The sequence below is a fragment of the Syngnathoides biaculeatus genome, chromosome 13 (genome assembly GCF_019802595.1).
Source record: "Syngnathoides biaculeatus isolate LvHL_M chromosome 13, ASM1980259v1, whole genome shotgun sequence".
Taxonomy (NCBI): domain Eukaryota; kingdom Metazoa; phylum Chordata; class Actinopteri; order Syngnathiformes; family Syngnathidae; genus Syngnathoides; species Syngnathoides biaculeatus.
In genome coordinates, this window is record NC_084652.1 from 10,800,262 (window position 1) to 10,815,158 (window position 14,897).

The 14,897-nt window shown below is 43.1% G+C and overlaps 1 protein-coding gene across 1 annotated transcript in view; it reads left to right on the forward strand.

Annotated features, from left to right (window-relative positions):
• camsap2b (calmodulin regulated spectrin-associated protein family, member 2b) overlaps positions 1–14,897 on the forward strand; it is a 43,327-nt gene that overhangs the window by 24,723 nt on the left and 3,707 nt on the right. The window contains exons 7-21 of the mRNA XM_061838694.1: positions 957–1,096; positions 3,722–3,812; positions 3,907–4,002; positions 4,244–4,313; positions 4,398–4,676; positions 6,590–7,277; positions 8,295–8,441; positions 8,514–8,730; positions 9,278–9,461; positions 9,569–10,232; positions 11,860–11,996; positions 12,156–12,370; positions 12,454–12,553; positions 13,955–14,070; positions 14,153–14,271. Of these exons, the coding sequence (XP_061694678.1) occupies positions 957–1,096; positions 3,722–3,812; positions 3,907–4,002; positions 4,244–4,313; positions 4,398–4,676; positions 6,590–7,277; positions 8,295–8,441; positions 8,514–8,730; positions 9,278–9,461; positions 9,569–10,232; positions 11,860–11,996; positions 12,156–12,370; positions 12,454–12,553; positions 13,955–14,070; positions 14,153–14,271 (3,263 nt within the window). The remainder of the gene's footprint in view (positions 1–956; positions 1,097–3,721; positions 3,813–3,906; positions 4,003–4,243; positions 4,314–4,397; positions 4,677–6,589; positions 7,278–8,294; positions 8,442–8,513; positions 8,731–9,277; positions 9,462–9,568; positions 10,233–11,859; positions 11,997–12,155; positions 12,371–12,453; positions 12,554–13,954; positions 14,071–14,152; positions 14,272–14,897) is intronic.

Here is a 14,897-nt window from a genome sequence, read left to right on the forward strand (position 1 = left end):
CACTAGAGTTACAACCAAGGAACCCATTGGAAAAATCTCATGGCACGTCACCAAACAAAAATGTCCCAATAGGGAAAATGTAAAAGTATGGACATCCCTCCACCCAACTAAGTGCCAAAACAGCTACACACCAACCTAAAGAAACCCATTCTGGCTTTTCGGCATTTAACAAAAGCACTTTGGTCTGACGATGACCTTAGAAAGACTGCAAGGCAGGAAGAAAGGAAGAGAAACAAAGGCCATTTTGCTCTGCAATCTCCTTTCTAAAAGTGCTCTGGGTTGGGCTATGATTGGTCACAAGGGCTGCGTGACGTTGGAGGACTGGCTGCTGCTATTTCTAAGATAAACAACTCGAGTGTCGGCACTCTGAGCCCTCTCACGCACGTGTGCGCCAGATGTGATAGTCGGTTAAATTTCTCATCAATTCAAAAATGCCATAAGTGGTGTGTTTGTTGACAGTTTGAATCCGTAAAAGATAGATTGAAAAAAGGTCCTCATAGGTGTCGTATGACAAACTGCACATTTCCTGATGATTCATCCTGTTTCAAATTTGTCATACATTCCTTCGAGAGTAATTTTAAGCGAGTAACTGCTTACACTTGAAGTTTGAATATTTTTAATCAAGGAAAAATATGCTTGTTGTTGCTCTGCAAAAAAATATTAATAAGGTATTGTTATTATTATTCAGATTTTGTCATTGGTTATGAGTATGTTTTGAGAGGTTAGCGACATTTTGTTTTTACTTCTATTTTACTCTTTAATGGGGAAATAATTTTGCTTAAATTAAGTCATGTTATTTTTCCATTACTTTATGTGTGTTTTTTTTTTTTTTTTTTAACGTAGTTTGGCATTGTAGGAAATATTTTGTGTCCCATGTAAACATCGCCTTATCTCTCCCTCTACTTCCCGTCACCCCTCCCATCTGTGCACGTTTGACCCCGCCCCCGGCCGAGCAGATATCTGCCTGAAGGAGATCATGTCTCTGGCTGACAGTCTGTACAACCTCCAGCTGGTGCAGGAGTTCTGCAGGGCAAACTTGAACCGCTGCTGCCACTTCAGCCTGGAGGACATGCTCTACGCGCATTCATCCATAAAGGTAGGCGCGCGCATGAAACTGGTTTGGACGAATTCCGTTCAGATGAGAGAAATTTTTACTGACATGATTTATGAAATTGTAAAACAGAAGAAAAGAAAAACAAAGCAAAACATTTACAAGGTCAACACACCAACAATCAACGAAGGAGACGAAAACATATTAAAACTAATGGAATTGGTGCCCACGCAAACAGACTGGTGGACTCGTGGATGTCATGTGGAGAGGTTCTGGGTTTTTATGTGTTGCCATTTGGCTGTTTTTTCTTTTTGCTTTGAATTCTCAACAAAAATTGTGATATGAGGCACCAATGAGCTCAACTCCACTCGTTTCACAGCTTATGATAGTTCAGCCCGAAGACTATTAATGCTATTCGTTAGCCCATCTACGGTGTTTCGTATTGTGTGTAGCATTGAGATAGCAGAAGGCAATGTTGTTCAGTGGATTTAAAATACATGTGTATTTTTTTTTGTTATGCATAGTTTGACATTTAAATTCAAGCCTCTTTTTTTGAAGAATTGCATATTATCTGCCCAACTTGTGCTGAATTGAGCTGAGTTGAGTTTACTGCTCATACAACGTTTGTATCTGGAATTTTGGCTCGTAAATCAAAGAACAAAAAAATTGGCCGAATGAGAGGTTGTGTCGCGAAAACTCATTGGTCAGATAACTCTGATATCAAAGAATTTATCATGAATTATTAATGCAGATTAATCGCACAATTATTTTTGGGGCTCCTATTTTCGACACACTTCTTGGCCTTAACCGAGGATGGATATATGAAACGCGGTACAGGTCGCCACAAGCCCAGCGATCAGGTCAACGCCTATGCCAATCCAAAGATGGAGGGGGGGAGTCCGATTGGTGTGCTCGGTGGTAATTTTTAAATCGAAAGTCACCCTGATGGAGCTTTCAATGAATTAATTTTGATGACTCAAAATCCAAAAGTGTGATTAATCTTCCTGGGGGAAAAAAATCTGTAAATATTATAAAAGAATGGAAAAGATGCAGAAAGTCATGGTTTATGATTCTGATTGTGGATTCAGCTGAAAGACATGAAACAAAAGTTGTTTTAGAGAATAAGTAGAAAGACAGCGGGTTATGACCAATAGGGGAAAATGAGTCACGCGAAGAAAAACATGGAAATATTTTAGTGTGTGTGTGTGTGTATTGCTTGCTTCCCTGCCTCTTACTGGTGTTGTTATTGTGCGCCTGTGTATGCGCATGCAAGGACGTGAAGACAATTAAAGATTTTTTTTCTTGCTTGAGCGAGTATTGCTGCGCCGCCAGACGAGATGAATATGACAGTCTGTGTATGACCGCGTGTCTCAGTAGTACAGAGGAAAGACCCTCCCAATCCTGGCCTGTCTCTGCCTGCCTCTCTTGTCCGCTCCCGCCGTCATCCCCGCTGCTTTTGTTCGACAACAAAAAACGTGGGAACTTTACACACAATACAACCAAAGATTGTGGCTATGGCTCATCAATGCCAACTCGCCATGTAATAGGATCTCTGTGGCGTTGGAATTGGACGAAGCAGCGGAGTCTTGGTTGTTAAACAGTGTGTAGAGCGTGTGGGCGGAAACATTCCCATTCCAGGCACAGCTGACTTGCAGACTAGAAAACATCACTATTGAGATCCCTTCCAAAGCATGTTTGTTTGTTGCTGCCCTCTTGTGAACACCACAACACTTGATATTCACCAGACCGGTTCTTTTTAAAGCTGTCCATGAATCCATTCTGTATAGTCTTTATGTTCACTTTGAGTTGTGAGCGAGCTGGAGCCCATCCCCAGTTGACTGTGGGTGAGAGGCAGCACACAAACAGCGATTCACACCCGCATTCACACCTATTGGAAATTTAGTCTCCAATTAACATACCATGCATGATTTTGTGACGTGGAAGTACGTCGGCGTACCAGGAGAAAACCCATGCAAGTCAAACAAGTAATCACACGATATATCAATATAATATAATCAGTAAAAAAGCAATATATTTGTATTCAAGCGCACCATTCTTAGTTCGCTCCAAAACAACATCGATAGCTCACACCATGAGCTCTCACAGTGCATTGTTCAAAATGAGGTATCTGAGCTCTCATTGAGAACCACTGGTGGCAGATGGGCTCACTCTAGTGGCAACTGGGCATGTATGACTTGCGTAAACTGCGTTCCAGATGGAATTTTGACTGCTTTCGGGAGCCTTGTCATTAGACACCCCAGACAGTAAAGCCTGTACAGATTTCCCAGTACAGTACAGTACACGTGCTCTCACGTCTTATCCAGTTACTTAGCAACCCAGGCCTTGACCCAAAAGATCAGCCAAATGCCTTGGAGAACATTGTCATCATCCAGCATTCTTAAACAAGCACATGTGGAAACAGGTGCGATATAAATGGAAACATTGCATGAATATACACTCACGGTTTTGAATGACTCGTCAAAGAGGCGGGATGTTTAACAGTCTATTTAATATTGTGGGTGTAGTTTTGCATTGGTGAACAACTGCATGATACTAATATTTATATTTTTCCCATTCATGTAGCTAGATAACACAGCCAAAATTCCATTTCGCTGTGTAAACTGACATTCATAACTTTTCCATTAAGTGTGTGCCCGTGTGTCATCGCAGAGTAACTACCTGGTGTTTCTGGCTGAGCTTTTCTGGTGGTTCGAAGTGGTCAAACCGTCCTTTGTGCAACCCAGAGTCTTTGACCCGAATGGTACAGACTGCAACTTAACCATCAATAATGGCATTTGTGAAATTGATAGAAAATGCAATTGTGAAAACTAACTGGAAGCTCTCCAACTCTGCAGCCTGTGAGCCTGTAACACCCCGTAGAAATATGGCTCCTGTGTCCAAGCAGAACAATGTGGACAGACCTGATAGCCCAGAGGAGCTCTCTGATGAAGGTATATACTTCTATTTTTTTATTTTAGCGAGATGACAAAAAAGACTACAAAGCTGTTATAGACATCGTTGAAAAACAAAACGACCATAAACGGAAAAGTTGTGCTTTGTGGTCAATTTTCTGTCGGCCAACCTTTGAGAAGGCGCGCAAATTTTAGGCAATTCACAGCTCTGACTCACGAGTAGCGGGGATGACTGGACTGTTGTGTTTTACTGAAATTTCTGTCTTTCCCTCTAAATTAGTGGTGATGAAGAGATCTACCTCCATGTCCTTTGGGGATGGTTGTGTTGGAACGTGGCCACAGGAGAGACGGTTTGTACCTAAAATCCATCCCTTATCTTCTGAAGCAGATTATCCTATGAAATAAGAATTAAAAAAACAAACTTCCTCCCTCAGCTCTTCCACACGTGGAGTCTCCTTTGAGATTCCTCTGGATGGAGACGCCACATTGCCGCCCTGTAAAGCGCCCTCCCTCCGCGGTATGACCCGCTCCGTCAGCAGCGACGGCCTGGGCTTCAACGTTCACTACGCACCTCGAGGTGCCATGAAGCGCCACGTGTCCCTCATGCCACACGTGAATGGGCAGAGTGGACACATCGCAGAGGATGAGGAAGATTTCACAGCACGCAAACCGCTTGGCAGGAACAACACCTTCTCGATCAAGAACCAAAGCAGGTGCAGTGTCATTGTGTCATCAAAAATATCTACCAAAATAAGTTAAGACGTTAATAGCAAACCAGGCATCGACTTTCCCAATGGAACAATTAGGAAAAAACGCTTGTCATTTCCTCGACTGTTTCTCTGGGAGAGGCAAAACTGTGTGTTATTGGTTAGCTTGTCTGTTGCACAGCCAGGAGGTTCTCGGTTCAAATCTCAGCTCAGACCCTCCTGTGTAAAGGCTTGAAAAGGAACATGTGGATGACCACCAAGAAGAGCAAAAGTGCTAGAATTCTACCCATTTCCTGACTGCAGGAATATATTTTTTGATGAAAGCTTGTGTATTTAAACATTTGTCACTCACTTATAAAATCTAGTGTTAGAACCCTCCATACAGCATGACGTGGTTTGGTGTGTGACAGACCAAATCAACCCATAGCTGTGAATGTGAATGTTGTTGCTTTGTTGTTTATATGTGCCCTGCAAGTGACTGGCAACCCGTGCTGGGTGTACCCCACCACTCGGCCAAAATCAGCTGGGATGGGCCTGGACCATAATGTTTGCAGATGACATTGTGATCTGCAGTGAAAGCAGGGAGCAGGTGGAGGAAAAATTGGAAAGATGGAGGCATGCACTGGAAAGGAGACGAATGAATATTAGCCGAAGTAAAACAGAATGTGCGTAATTAGAGGAGTGCAGGGGTAACGGTGAGGCTACAGGGAGAAGAGATTGCGAGGGTGGATGACTTCAAATACTGTACTTGGGGTCAACAATCCTGAGCAATGGAGAGTGTGGTAAGGAAGTGAAGAAATGGGTCCAAGCAGGTTGGAAGAGATGGCGGAAGGTATCTCTCTGGTGTTTTATGTGACAGAAGAGTCTCTGCTAGGATGAATGGAAAAGTTTATAAAACAGAGGTGAGGCCGTCCATGATGTACGGATTCGTGACAGTGGCTCTGAAGTAACAACGAGAAGCAGAACTGGAGGTAGCAGAAATGAAGATGGTGAGGTTCTCGCAAGGAGTGAGAAGGTTGGATAGGATTCAAAATGAGTTCATTAGAGGGACAGCCAAAGTTGGATGTTTTGGAGACAAGGTGAGAGAGTGCAGACTTAGATGGTGTGGACATGTCCAGAGGCGAGAGAGTGAGTTTATTGGTAGAAGGGTGCTGAGGATGGAGCTACCAGGCAAACGACCGAGAGGAAGACCAAAACAAACGTTGATGGATGTTGTGAGGGAGGACATGAGGACAGTGGGTGCTAGAGAGGAAGATGCAGGAATTAGGCTTGCATGGAAAAAGATCACACGCTGTGGCGACCCCTAACGGGACAAGGCGAAAGGAAAAGATTTTCTGAATACAAACTTCACTGAGACTAATGATTAATCGATGTTTTTTTTTTTGGGGGGGGATTATCATTTTGAAAGGTACAGCATATACATATATACTTTATACATATTATGAACTCCTGGCATTTTTACTGACTGATTACCAAACCAGGGTGTAGTCTGTAGTCTCTCTAAAGGTCAGCTGGGATTGGCTCCAGCTCCTCTTCAACCCGAATACGAAGAACTGGTACATGGTTTGATAAATTCCCAACACCTGTTACCATGCCAGCATTGTTGATGAGATTAATGATCATGGCATTATCCTAGTGTGAATCTCGGTAGTTTTTTAAAACAGGGAAGGAAGCCGGAGTACCCGTAGGAAACCCACTCAAGCATGGGGAGGGTATGCAAACTCCACACTGGAGAGCTAGAGCTGCAATTCGAACCCCGAAACCCAGAACTGTGAAGCAGTATCCGCTCGCCTATTCCCAAAATATTAAAGATCGTAATTAATAATTGCCCATTAATTTTCCCATAATTACCGAAGGAAATATAGTCATGTGTAGTAATCATTTTTAAAGCTTTAATGAGGCATCTGCCCTGATTCTAGGCATCCAAATGGAGTCCTCCCTGACACCAATCACCGTGGTAACCACAGTGGCCACATAAGCCCCTCGACCCCTCCGAGTATCGAGGAGGCGCTAAAGATTATCCATGACACAGAACGGCCCCACGCCAGCCTGGGCTTGGGAGACCGAGACAGTGGCTTCTTTCTCCATGGTGCTCAACCTTCAGGACCTCCGGGTGCCACGGGTCAAGGAGACGACCCAGGTGCAGCTAAGGCCTGGTTCATTGACCATGACCCTAATTCGGTCTCCACTGACGACACAGGCATTCATGTGAGGACAGAGGAAATCCAAAGCTTGGATGAGGACTCCTCTCTGAGAGACTATTCAGATATAGACCCAGACTGTGAGACCATGACACGCTCGTGGCCCCTGCCTGAGAGGGAGAGGAATTGGGAAGGACGGTGCAAAGGGGTTGGGGGGTCAAACCTCGGATCTACCAGTGGCAGAGGGGACGGAGAAGACAGGAATTTAGCACCCGCCCTGCCCAGATCTCACACTGTGAGCCCCGCCTCGTCATGCAGTGGTTCAGGAAGCGGCATGGTGCGCATGACGAGCTTCGCCGAGCAGAAATTCAGAAAACTGGAGGGAAGGAGCAGTGGAGGAACGACACCGGAGAGTTCAGATATCAACACTTCGTGTAAACAGTCAGCAACGAACAGTCGCTCGCAGGTTTGTGTTGCTCAACTCACACTGAATTCCAATGTTACATTTGTCTATTGCATTTAGCGCAAATCGATTAGCAATGCATGGAAACTGAAGTGAGTGTAGCATTAACATATTACCTCACATCAATATAATATAAATGTCGGAGGATTATATCATACAGTAGATGTTTTTATATCAGAGCACTAGTAGCATAGCATAAATCCCTTTTTCGGAACATTGATTGAGCTAAAGTAAGAGGCCCCATAGCTCGGTAGTTAGAGCATTGGTTTGGTAAACCAGGGGTCATGAGTTCGTATTTCACTGGGGTCTCTACTCCCCAATTGGGGTTGTGTCAGGAAGGGCATCCGGCAGCCAGATGGTTTCCAAGCCCCTCCCTCCACTCTAACATAGTTCCATGACATTAAAACGCCACAAGGTAGTGCCAAAGCAAAACTTTTCTACACAGACCTTGGTTGGCATCTTGCGGTATTGTCATTGTTTCAGGAAACGCATTAAAATACACGACTTTTTCAGTGAATAACACAGGTTAGATTAAAAAAAAGTCGAAGTGGTGAACACTGTACATGAATTTATTCCAGTTCTATTTATATAGCAACAATTCACAATAGATGTTTTACATAAGGAGGAGGGTTAGAAGCCCACTCCCCATTCAATACGATATTGAAAATATCGCTAATACTATATTGAAATATTGATGATCAAGTTTTAATTTACTCTCACATTTACATATGTAAAATGTGGGCCTCTTTAGGATAGCTATTGAGTTTTGTGAATGTCAACAGGTTGAGACAGAATTAATTTTACCACATCTTTGCAACCTAGTGGAAGTTGTTATCCCTTTTGCTATACATCATTGGCATAGGTAAGATTAATTAATATACGTTATTTGGAGTAAATGCATAACATGTGTTTTTGAACAATTCATTCAACTTGGATAATTTCCTGCTGCACACATTGGGAATCACTACATTAAATGTAATTGTTCATTGGTTTCATTATTATTATTATTATTATTTTTAGATTGGTACACCGCCTTTGCCCATCACATCACCTACTCCTGTCACACCTTCTCCTCGAGACCCCTCCCACCTGATAGCCTCAGAAATGATCCAGCTGAGGATGAAGCTGGAGGAGAAGCGCAGAGCCATTGAAGCCCAGAAGAAGAAGGTAAGCAAAGAATAAAACTAGTTAATATTGTCATAGTTCTTGCTGGTGGTACTTATATGTTCCTCTTCCCAGGTGGAGGAAGCTTTCACACGGCATCGTCAGAAAATGGGTAGAACCGCTTTTCTAAATGTAGTGCGGAGAAAAGGAGTGACCAGCCCACTCAGTCCCAACTCGAGCGAAGCGGTAACGCCTTCGCCAAAGACGCCAACTAGCCACGGCGGCATGGAAAGGGCGGAGCGATGCAAGCCTGATGGTGCCGCTCCCAAATCTTCCTGCGAAGATGGAGGAGGTAGGCAATCAATCAATCGTCACTGGTTATCTTTTGTCCACCCGCTACTTTGCGGTTCCCCTGAAGCAAATCATGTTTGTTTTGCACGTTTCTCATCAAAATCAGAATCGGCTTTATTTGCCACGTATGTAAACAACACACAACCAATTGTTTTACATTATCAACATTGAAATTTGATCCAGTGAGCTCTAAACTAGGCTATCTACATGTTTGTCCTTTTTTTTCAAGTTAAGTGAAGAAATGAATACAGACAAGGCATTAACTAAAAAGCTGATTGTATTATTTTTTTTATTTAAAAGATGCAACATCTTCTACTTTTCCTTTCGGCTTGTCCCGTTAAGGGTCGCCACAGCGTGTCATCTATTTCCATCTAAGTCTATCTCATGCATTTTCCTCTAACACCCACTGTCCTAATGTCTTCCCTCAAGATCCATCAACATTTTCTTTAGTCTTCCTCTCAGTCTTTTGCCTGGCAAAGATGAATAATGCTCATAATTTCACTTCAATCGAGTTTTCAGTGGCTCATCCAATTCTGTATGGGCTGCAGGTTTAACGCCAGGGGAAACGGACCTCGCAGAGTACACTCGCTCCATCGAGAGGCTGAACACATCTCTGGGCTTCCTCCAAACAGAGATGCACCGACTGGCTCAGCAGCAGGAGAGGATCATGTCCATGAAAGAACAACAGCAAAAAGCCTGGGTCATTCCTCCTCCTGCGCCGTCACCACACAGGTAGGCCATCCACCGCTGGGGGTGGTACCCCACAAAGTGTGTGAAGAACTGATTTAGAACACATTTAGCTGACAGGAGACCAAACTGCCTTGTTTCCCTCCCTCCAGGCAACTCCGTGAGTTGCGTAGCAGCAGTGTTACAGGCCGAGGATCAACCAGAGGGTCCGTGGGTTCCTTGTCCCCCATTTTGTCCTCGTCGGGCTCTGCCAATTCCGTCAGTCGCCCCGCCGCTGGCCTTAAGCGACGGCCGGCCTCCTTCCACGCCAGGACACCTCGGACTCCGCGGCCGAATGATCTGAAGATCACGCCCATCAACCGAATGCTCAACACCCCCACCTCGGTGGACAGCTTACCGAGACTAAGGCGGTTCACATCGAGCCAAACGCATACCTGCTCGTTTGCGTACTTGAGCGCCGACGAAGGATCCGGGAATCGCAACAGCCCGGAGACCAAAGAGAGCAAAGAAAACACTAAGGACAGAGAAGAGATGGCGGAGGAGAAGAGTGCAGGCACTCCTCAGCCTCCTGCAGCCAAAGAGAAGGAAGAAGGATCAGCAGATCCCGAGGAAATTCTGATAAGAAATGAGCAGTCAAAGACTTCAGAGGTCTTGTGTCAGCCGATGTCTGAAAGTCAAGGCAACAAACACCCTCAGGACAAGAAAGAACTTGTGGAGGTTACGCTATCTGGAATCTGGGCTGGAGAGAGCCAAGCTCAGGGGACGACTGGAGAAACCGGAGAAGATCAGAAGATGTGCTGTGGATTCTTTTTCAAGGTGAAGTATAGACCCAGTAAAAGTCATTTTCTCCACCACCTGTAGATGTTTACATTTTTGCAAAAATGCCTACAATAGAGCAGTTTCTCTGGAGCCAATATTATATGATTGATTTATCGTTAGTTTTTTTTTTGCTTGCAGCCAGCAATACCTTTAAAAGATGAATGTCATTTTTATTCAATCCTCAAATAGAGGGTTAAGTGACATTTAAAAAAAAAAAACTATGAATCTTTACCATTTTCCTCCTATGGTACTTATTTCTCAAAAAATGAAATGCTACCTTATGGTAATGCAATGGTATAGCTTAATTATAAGGCTTTTGTTGCTACCTGAGTTATAACCATCCATAAATGCACAAATAACCTCCATTACATATGTTGGGTTATGACCTCTCAACTTTTGACCAAAGTAGTCATGGAACAGGCAAGTATCGTACATGTACATTGTTGATCCCTCTACCAGACCGAGACCCTCTGTAATTGAGAGTTGATAGCACAATATGTGTAGTGATGTAGCTTATGAACCATGATCATGATTCCTGCATGCATGGTACATCAATGAGCCACAACCAGAGCCACACTGATCGGTAGACTTTTATCACAGATATACAACAGACTGTTACCAATGTTGCATTAATGCTATAACTTGTACTTGGTGTTCATTGTGGTCACCATGGGGCAGGGCTTGAGGACAACTGTGCTTTGGTGCAAGCTTGTCCAAAGTTGGACGTAGGATTTGTTTACTGGCCTTCCAGGAAGTAGAACAGATGTTTTTCTCACTGGTTCCTGTTAGCGATCTCAAATCAACCCAGCAACCCTCTTGTATTGAGTCCACTTTCTTACCTCGCACCGGTGCTGCTCCCTAGCTGAACATTTCTCAAAGTGAGGCACAGTGGCGCAATGGCCAATGGCCATTTTGCGGCATTCGGTCGACGTGACCTTGCAGCACATACACAATGAATCGGTTTGTTGACTCCGCCAAAAGTGTAAAAAGGACTGCAAAGTCTGTCGATAGCGTGGACTTGCTTGTTGATTAATCAAGTGCTAAAGCAACTGAATAGCAAAACAGTCAGTTCCTTTTAGCTTGTCCGGTGAGCGGTCGCCACAGCGATGTGCTCATATTTGTTTGGCACAGTTTTTCGCCAGATGCCCTTTCTGACGCCACCCCTGTTGGGGAGTGGAGGCCCAAGCGGGATACGAACTCACGACCCCTGGTTTACCAAACCAACACTCTAACCACTGAGCTATGGGGCTGAATAGCAAAATGGATTGCATTATGTAGCTGCAACCATCTTATTTGCTTTCGATTTAGTCTCAACTTGCTTGCTGTCCAGAAAAGAATAACTTGACATCAGCAATGGGAGGTTGGGCTACATAGTTACAATGTCTTAAATAATTTGTGAGAGACAAAACCATTTTAAAAATGTTTTTCAATAATCTCTCGATACAATACTGCCGATCCAAACCTCTGTCTAGCGAGTGGATCCGGAACATATCCCAGGCAATGGACACTAGTTCATTGTTTTGGGATTACTAGTTTAAGTGATAATTGATAAATGTAATCAAATACCCACATTTAAAGCTTTTCCTTTTGATATTGCTGTTTTCTGCCATCCATGAAACAACAGGATGATGCAAAAGGTGAAGAGGACATGGCGGCTAAGAAAGCAGCTTTGCTGGAGAAGAGGCTAAGGAGGGAGAAGGAGGCGCAGAAGAAGAAACAGCAGCAGGAGGTGGACCAGGAGCAGAAGAAGGAAGCTGCACGGTCTGTCTCCTTCATTTTGTCTTCTTTTGGAAATTGCTGGTGAAAATATTATTTCCCAACCTTAATTGGGTACAGCAAGCCGACACAGTGACTGGGATTCACTGGGTTAAATCATATTATTTTATTCGTTTTAATGACATGAGGATTCCTCTCCACTAGGTTGAAAGCAGAGGAAGAGCAGCAGAAGCGGGACGAGGAAAAGGAAAGGAGAGATTACATCAAGAACGAGTATTTGAGGAGGAAGCAGCTGAAGCTGATGGAGGATATGGATCAGGTCGTCAAGCCCAGGTCTGGGAGTTTCAAGAAGAAGCCTCGCCCCAAGTCCATCCACAGGGATGTCATGGAGTCCTCCAGTCCACTCGTGAGAGCGGCAGGTAGGAGATGTGCAAATCCACTGCCGAAACAAACCTAATAATGGAGAATTGTGCTTAATCTGCGTGATGGTGTTGTGGTACAGGGGTGCGTCCTCGAGGCTACTCTGTGTCGAGTGTGTCTTTGGCCTCGCTGAATCTGACGGATAATGAGAGCAACCATCCTGATAACAAGAAGGACTACCGGTAAAGAAAGCCCTTTCTGTTTTTGTTTGGGAATATTGTTACGGTTTTCTGTTTTTACACTTCACTTGTGCATTTTAACCAGTCAGATATTACCTTTCGTTAAAAAAAATGACCAAATAAATAGACCGTAATCCATTCACCATCCTTAAAACTAAATAGAAATCGCAGAACTCCGCTCATCGAGTTTACATAATGACGTTTCAGATGTGTATTTTCTTAGACTGTGTGTTTTTCTGCATAAATCAATCTCTGCTGTATTCTGCCTTTGAAATTATCTTATGCAGGTGTTCTGATATTTTAGGATCCACAGAACTCTTTAAGCTGAGATTTTTTTAAGCACCTCCTCATAATCCTAACCCCAAATAAACATAATTTGTGAACTCTTAAATGCCTATTTTCTGGAAAAACATTGCTGTTACTATAGCAAATTAACATTGAGGAAGTCATGTTATGAAAATATTATATATATACATATATATTTATTTATTTAATTTTTTTCATATAACATATTTTATCGAGGGCAAAAAAATGGTTGTAATTATGCCAAGATAAATTATTTTGTCAAGATGAAAAGTTGATGAAAAATGTTACAATCGAATAAAGTTATATTTTATCAAGTGACTTTCAAAAATGTATTCTGAAAATATTACACCTTTTATTCTGGAAAAGACATTCTCTAAAAAATGGCAATATATTTAATTTTTTCTCAAAACAAATGCGGACTTTATTCACAAATACTACACCTTTTGTTGACCCCATTATAGAAACCACTGTTCTATCCGATATGAAGCAATGATGTAGCGATGATGTGCTTATGATTTTAGGGATTGTCTGTTTTACACACCTTTGTCTCCTTTTCCTCTATTGCACGCTTTCTTCAGAGGGAATAAAGTAGCTCCTTCTCAAGTTTCGTTCTTTCTAAACTCCCCAAAAGAAAGGAGGGGAAGGTCAGTAGTCCGACTAGATTCTCAACGCAAGCTGTGGTTTCGGAGAAAGCCCCACCTCGTCTTTAACATAGCAATACGCCGTCATCCTGGTTTAAATACAACAGAAATAACGTAGATTGTGGTACCGCTGTAGTCCTGTTGATCTTTTTGTTGTCTCGTGCCAATCCAGCTTTCCTTCCCATTGTTGCTTCTCAAATATTTTTTTCTTTCCTTCCACGCCGGCTGCATTTGCGACGGTTTGCCTCAACCCGCTTCAGCAGAAGTCGTGATGACAGAGCTCAAATTTGCTTGGCTTGGCTGAACATGCCTTCCGGTGGCTCACTGCACATCTTTGTAGGACTCTTGTGATGCAAGCCAACAGGCCGATTCCCATCCCATCCTCCTTCTGTTCGTATAAATGTCCGTACATACCTCGTGTATGTCTCAATCACTGTCTGTTTGTTGCCATGTACAGGCCAGACTCTGCTGGGGGTCTCTCCTCATGCCCCTCCGCTGGCAGTCGTAACGGAGAGAAGGATTGGGAAAACGATTCAACCACTTCCTCCACTCCGTCCAACACTGAGTACACAGGTATTAGGCGTTGTGTTGACTCGCCTTATGGGAAGTTTATTTGGCTCATTTATCGACTTGACACTCTGTTGTCGCAATCCAGGACCCAAACTATACAAGGAGCCAAGTGCTAAGTCCAACAAGCACATCATCCAGAATGCTCTGGCCCACTGCTGCCTGGCTGGAAAGGTCAACGAAGGGCAGAAAAACAAGATCATCGATGTATGTTGGTTAACTACTTATGTGAATGCTGATGAGCACGTAATACCTTGTTATACACCTAAAAAAATATATATATATATCTATATATATATATAGATATATATATATTTTTTTTTTTACCAAGCTTTCACATTTCTCAGCAAACCATTCAAACATAAAAAGACTCAAACATGCATTTTCTCAGGTGCTTATCCTCACATGGTATCGCGGGAGTGCTGGACCCCATCCCAGCTATCATTGGGCAATTTAGGAAAAATTTGTAAATACTTTCTACATTCCCAAAGTTCCCAGTTCATTCAAGAAAATTAAATATTCCAAGTTATTCATCATCACCACAGCAAATTCAAAGTGCTCAGCTCATTCAGAACATTTTGGGAACTATTCTCCGCAGTCCTGAAGTTTCCAAAATATCACACTTTTTAATTTAAGAGATTTTACATAATCATGCCCTCCTTCGACATTTTTTTGACCGATTCAAACCTTTATAAATTCAAACTGCTCAGCCAAACTCGTATTGTCCACAGCCCCAAAAATCACACATTCCCCAAATTTCAAACTTTTTGCAATATAATTCCCAAATTTAATAGCTGTTTAACATATTTACCTCTTCTTTCCACAATTATTTA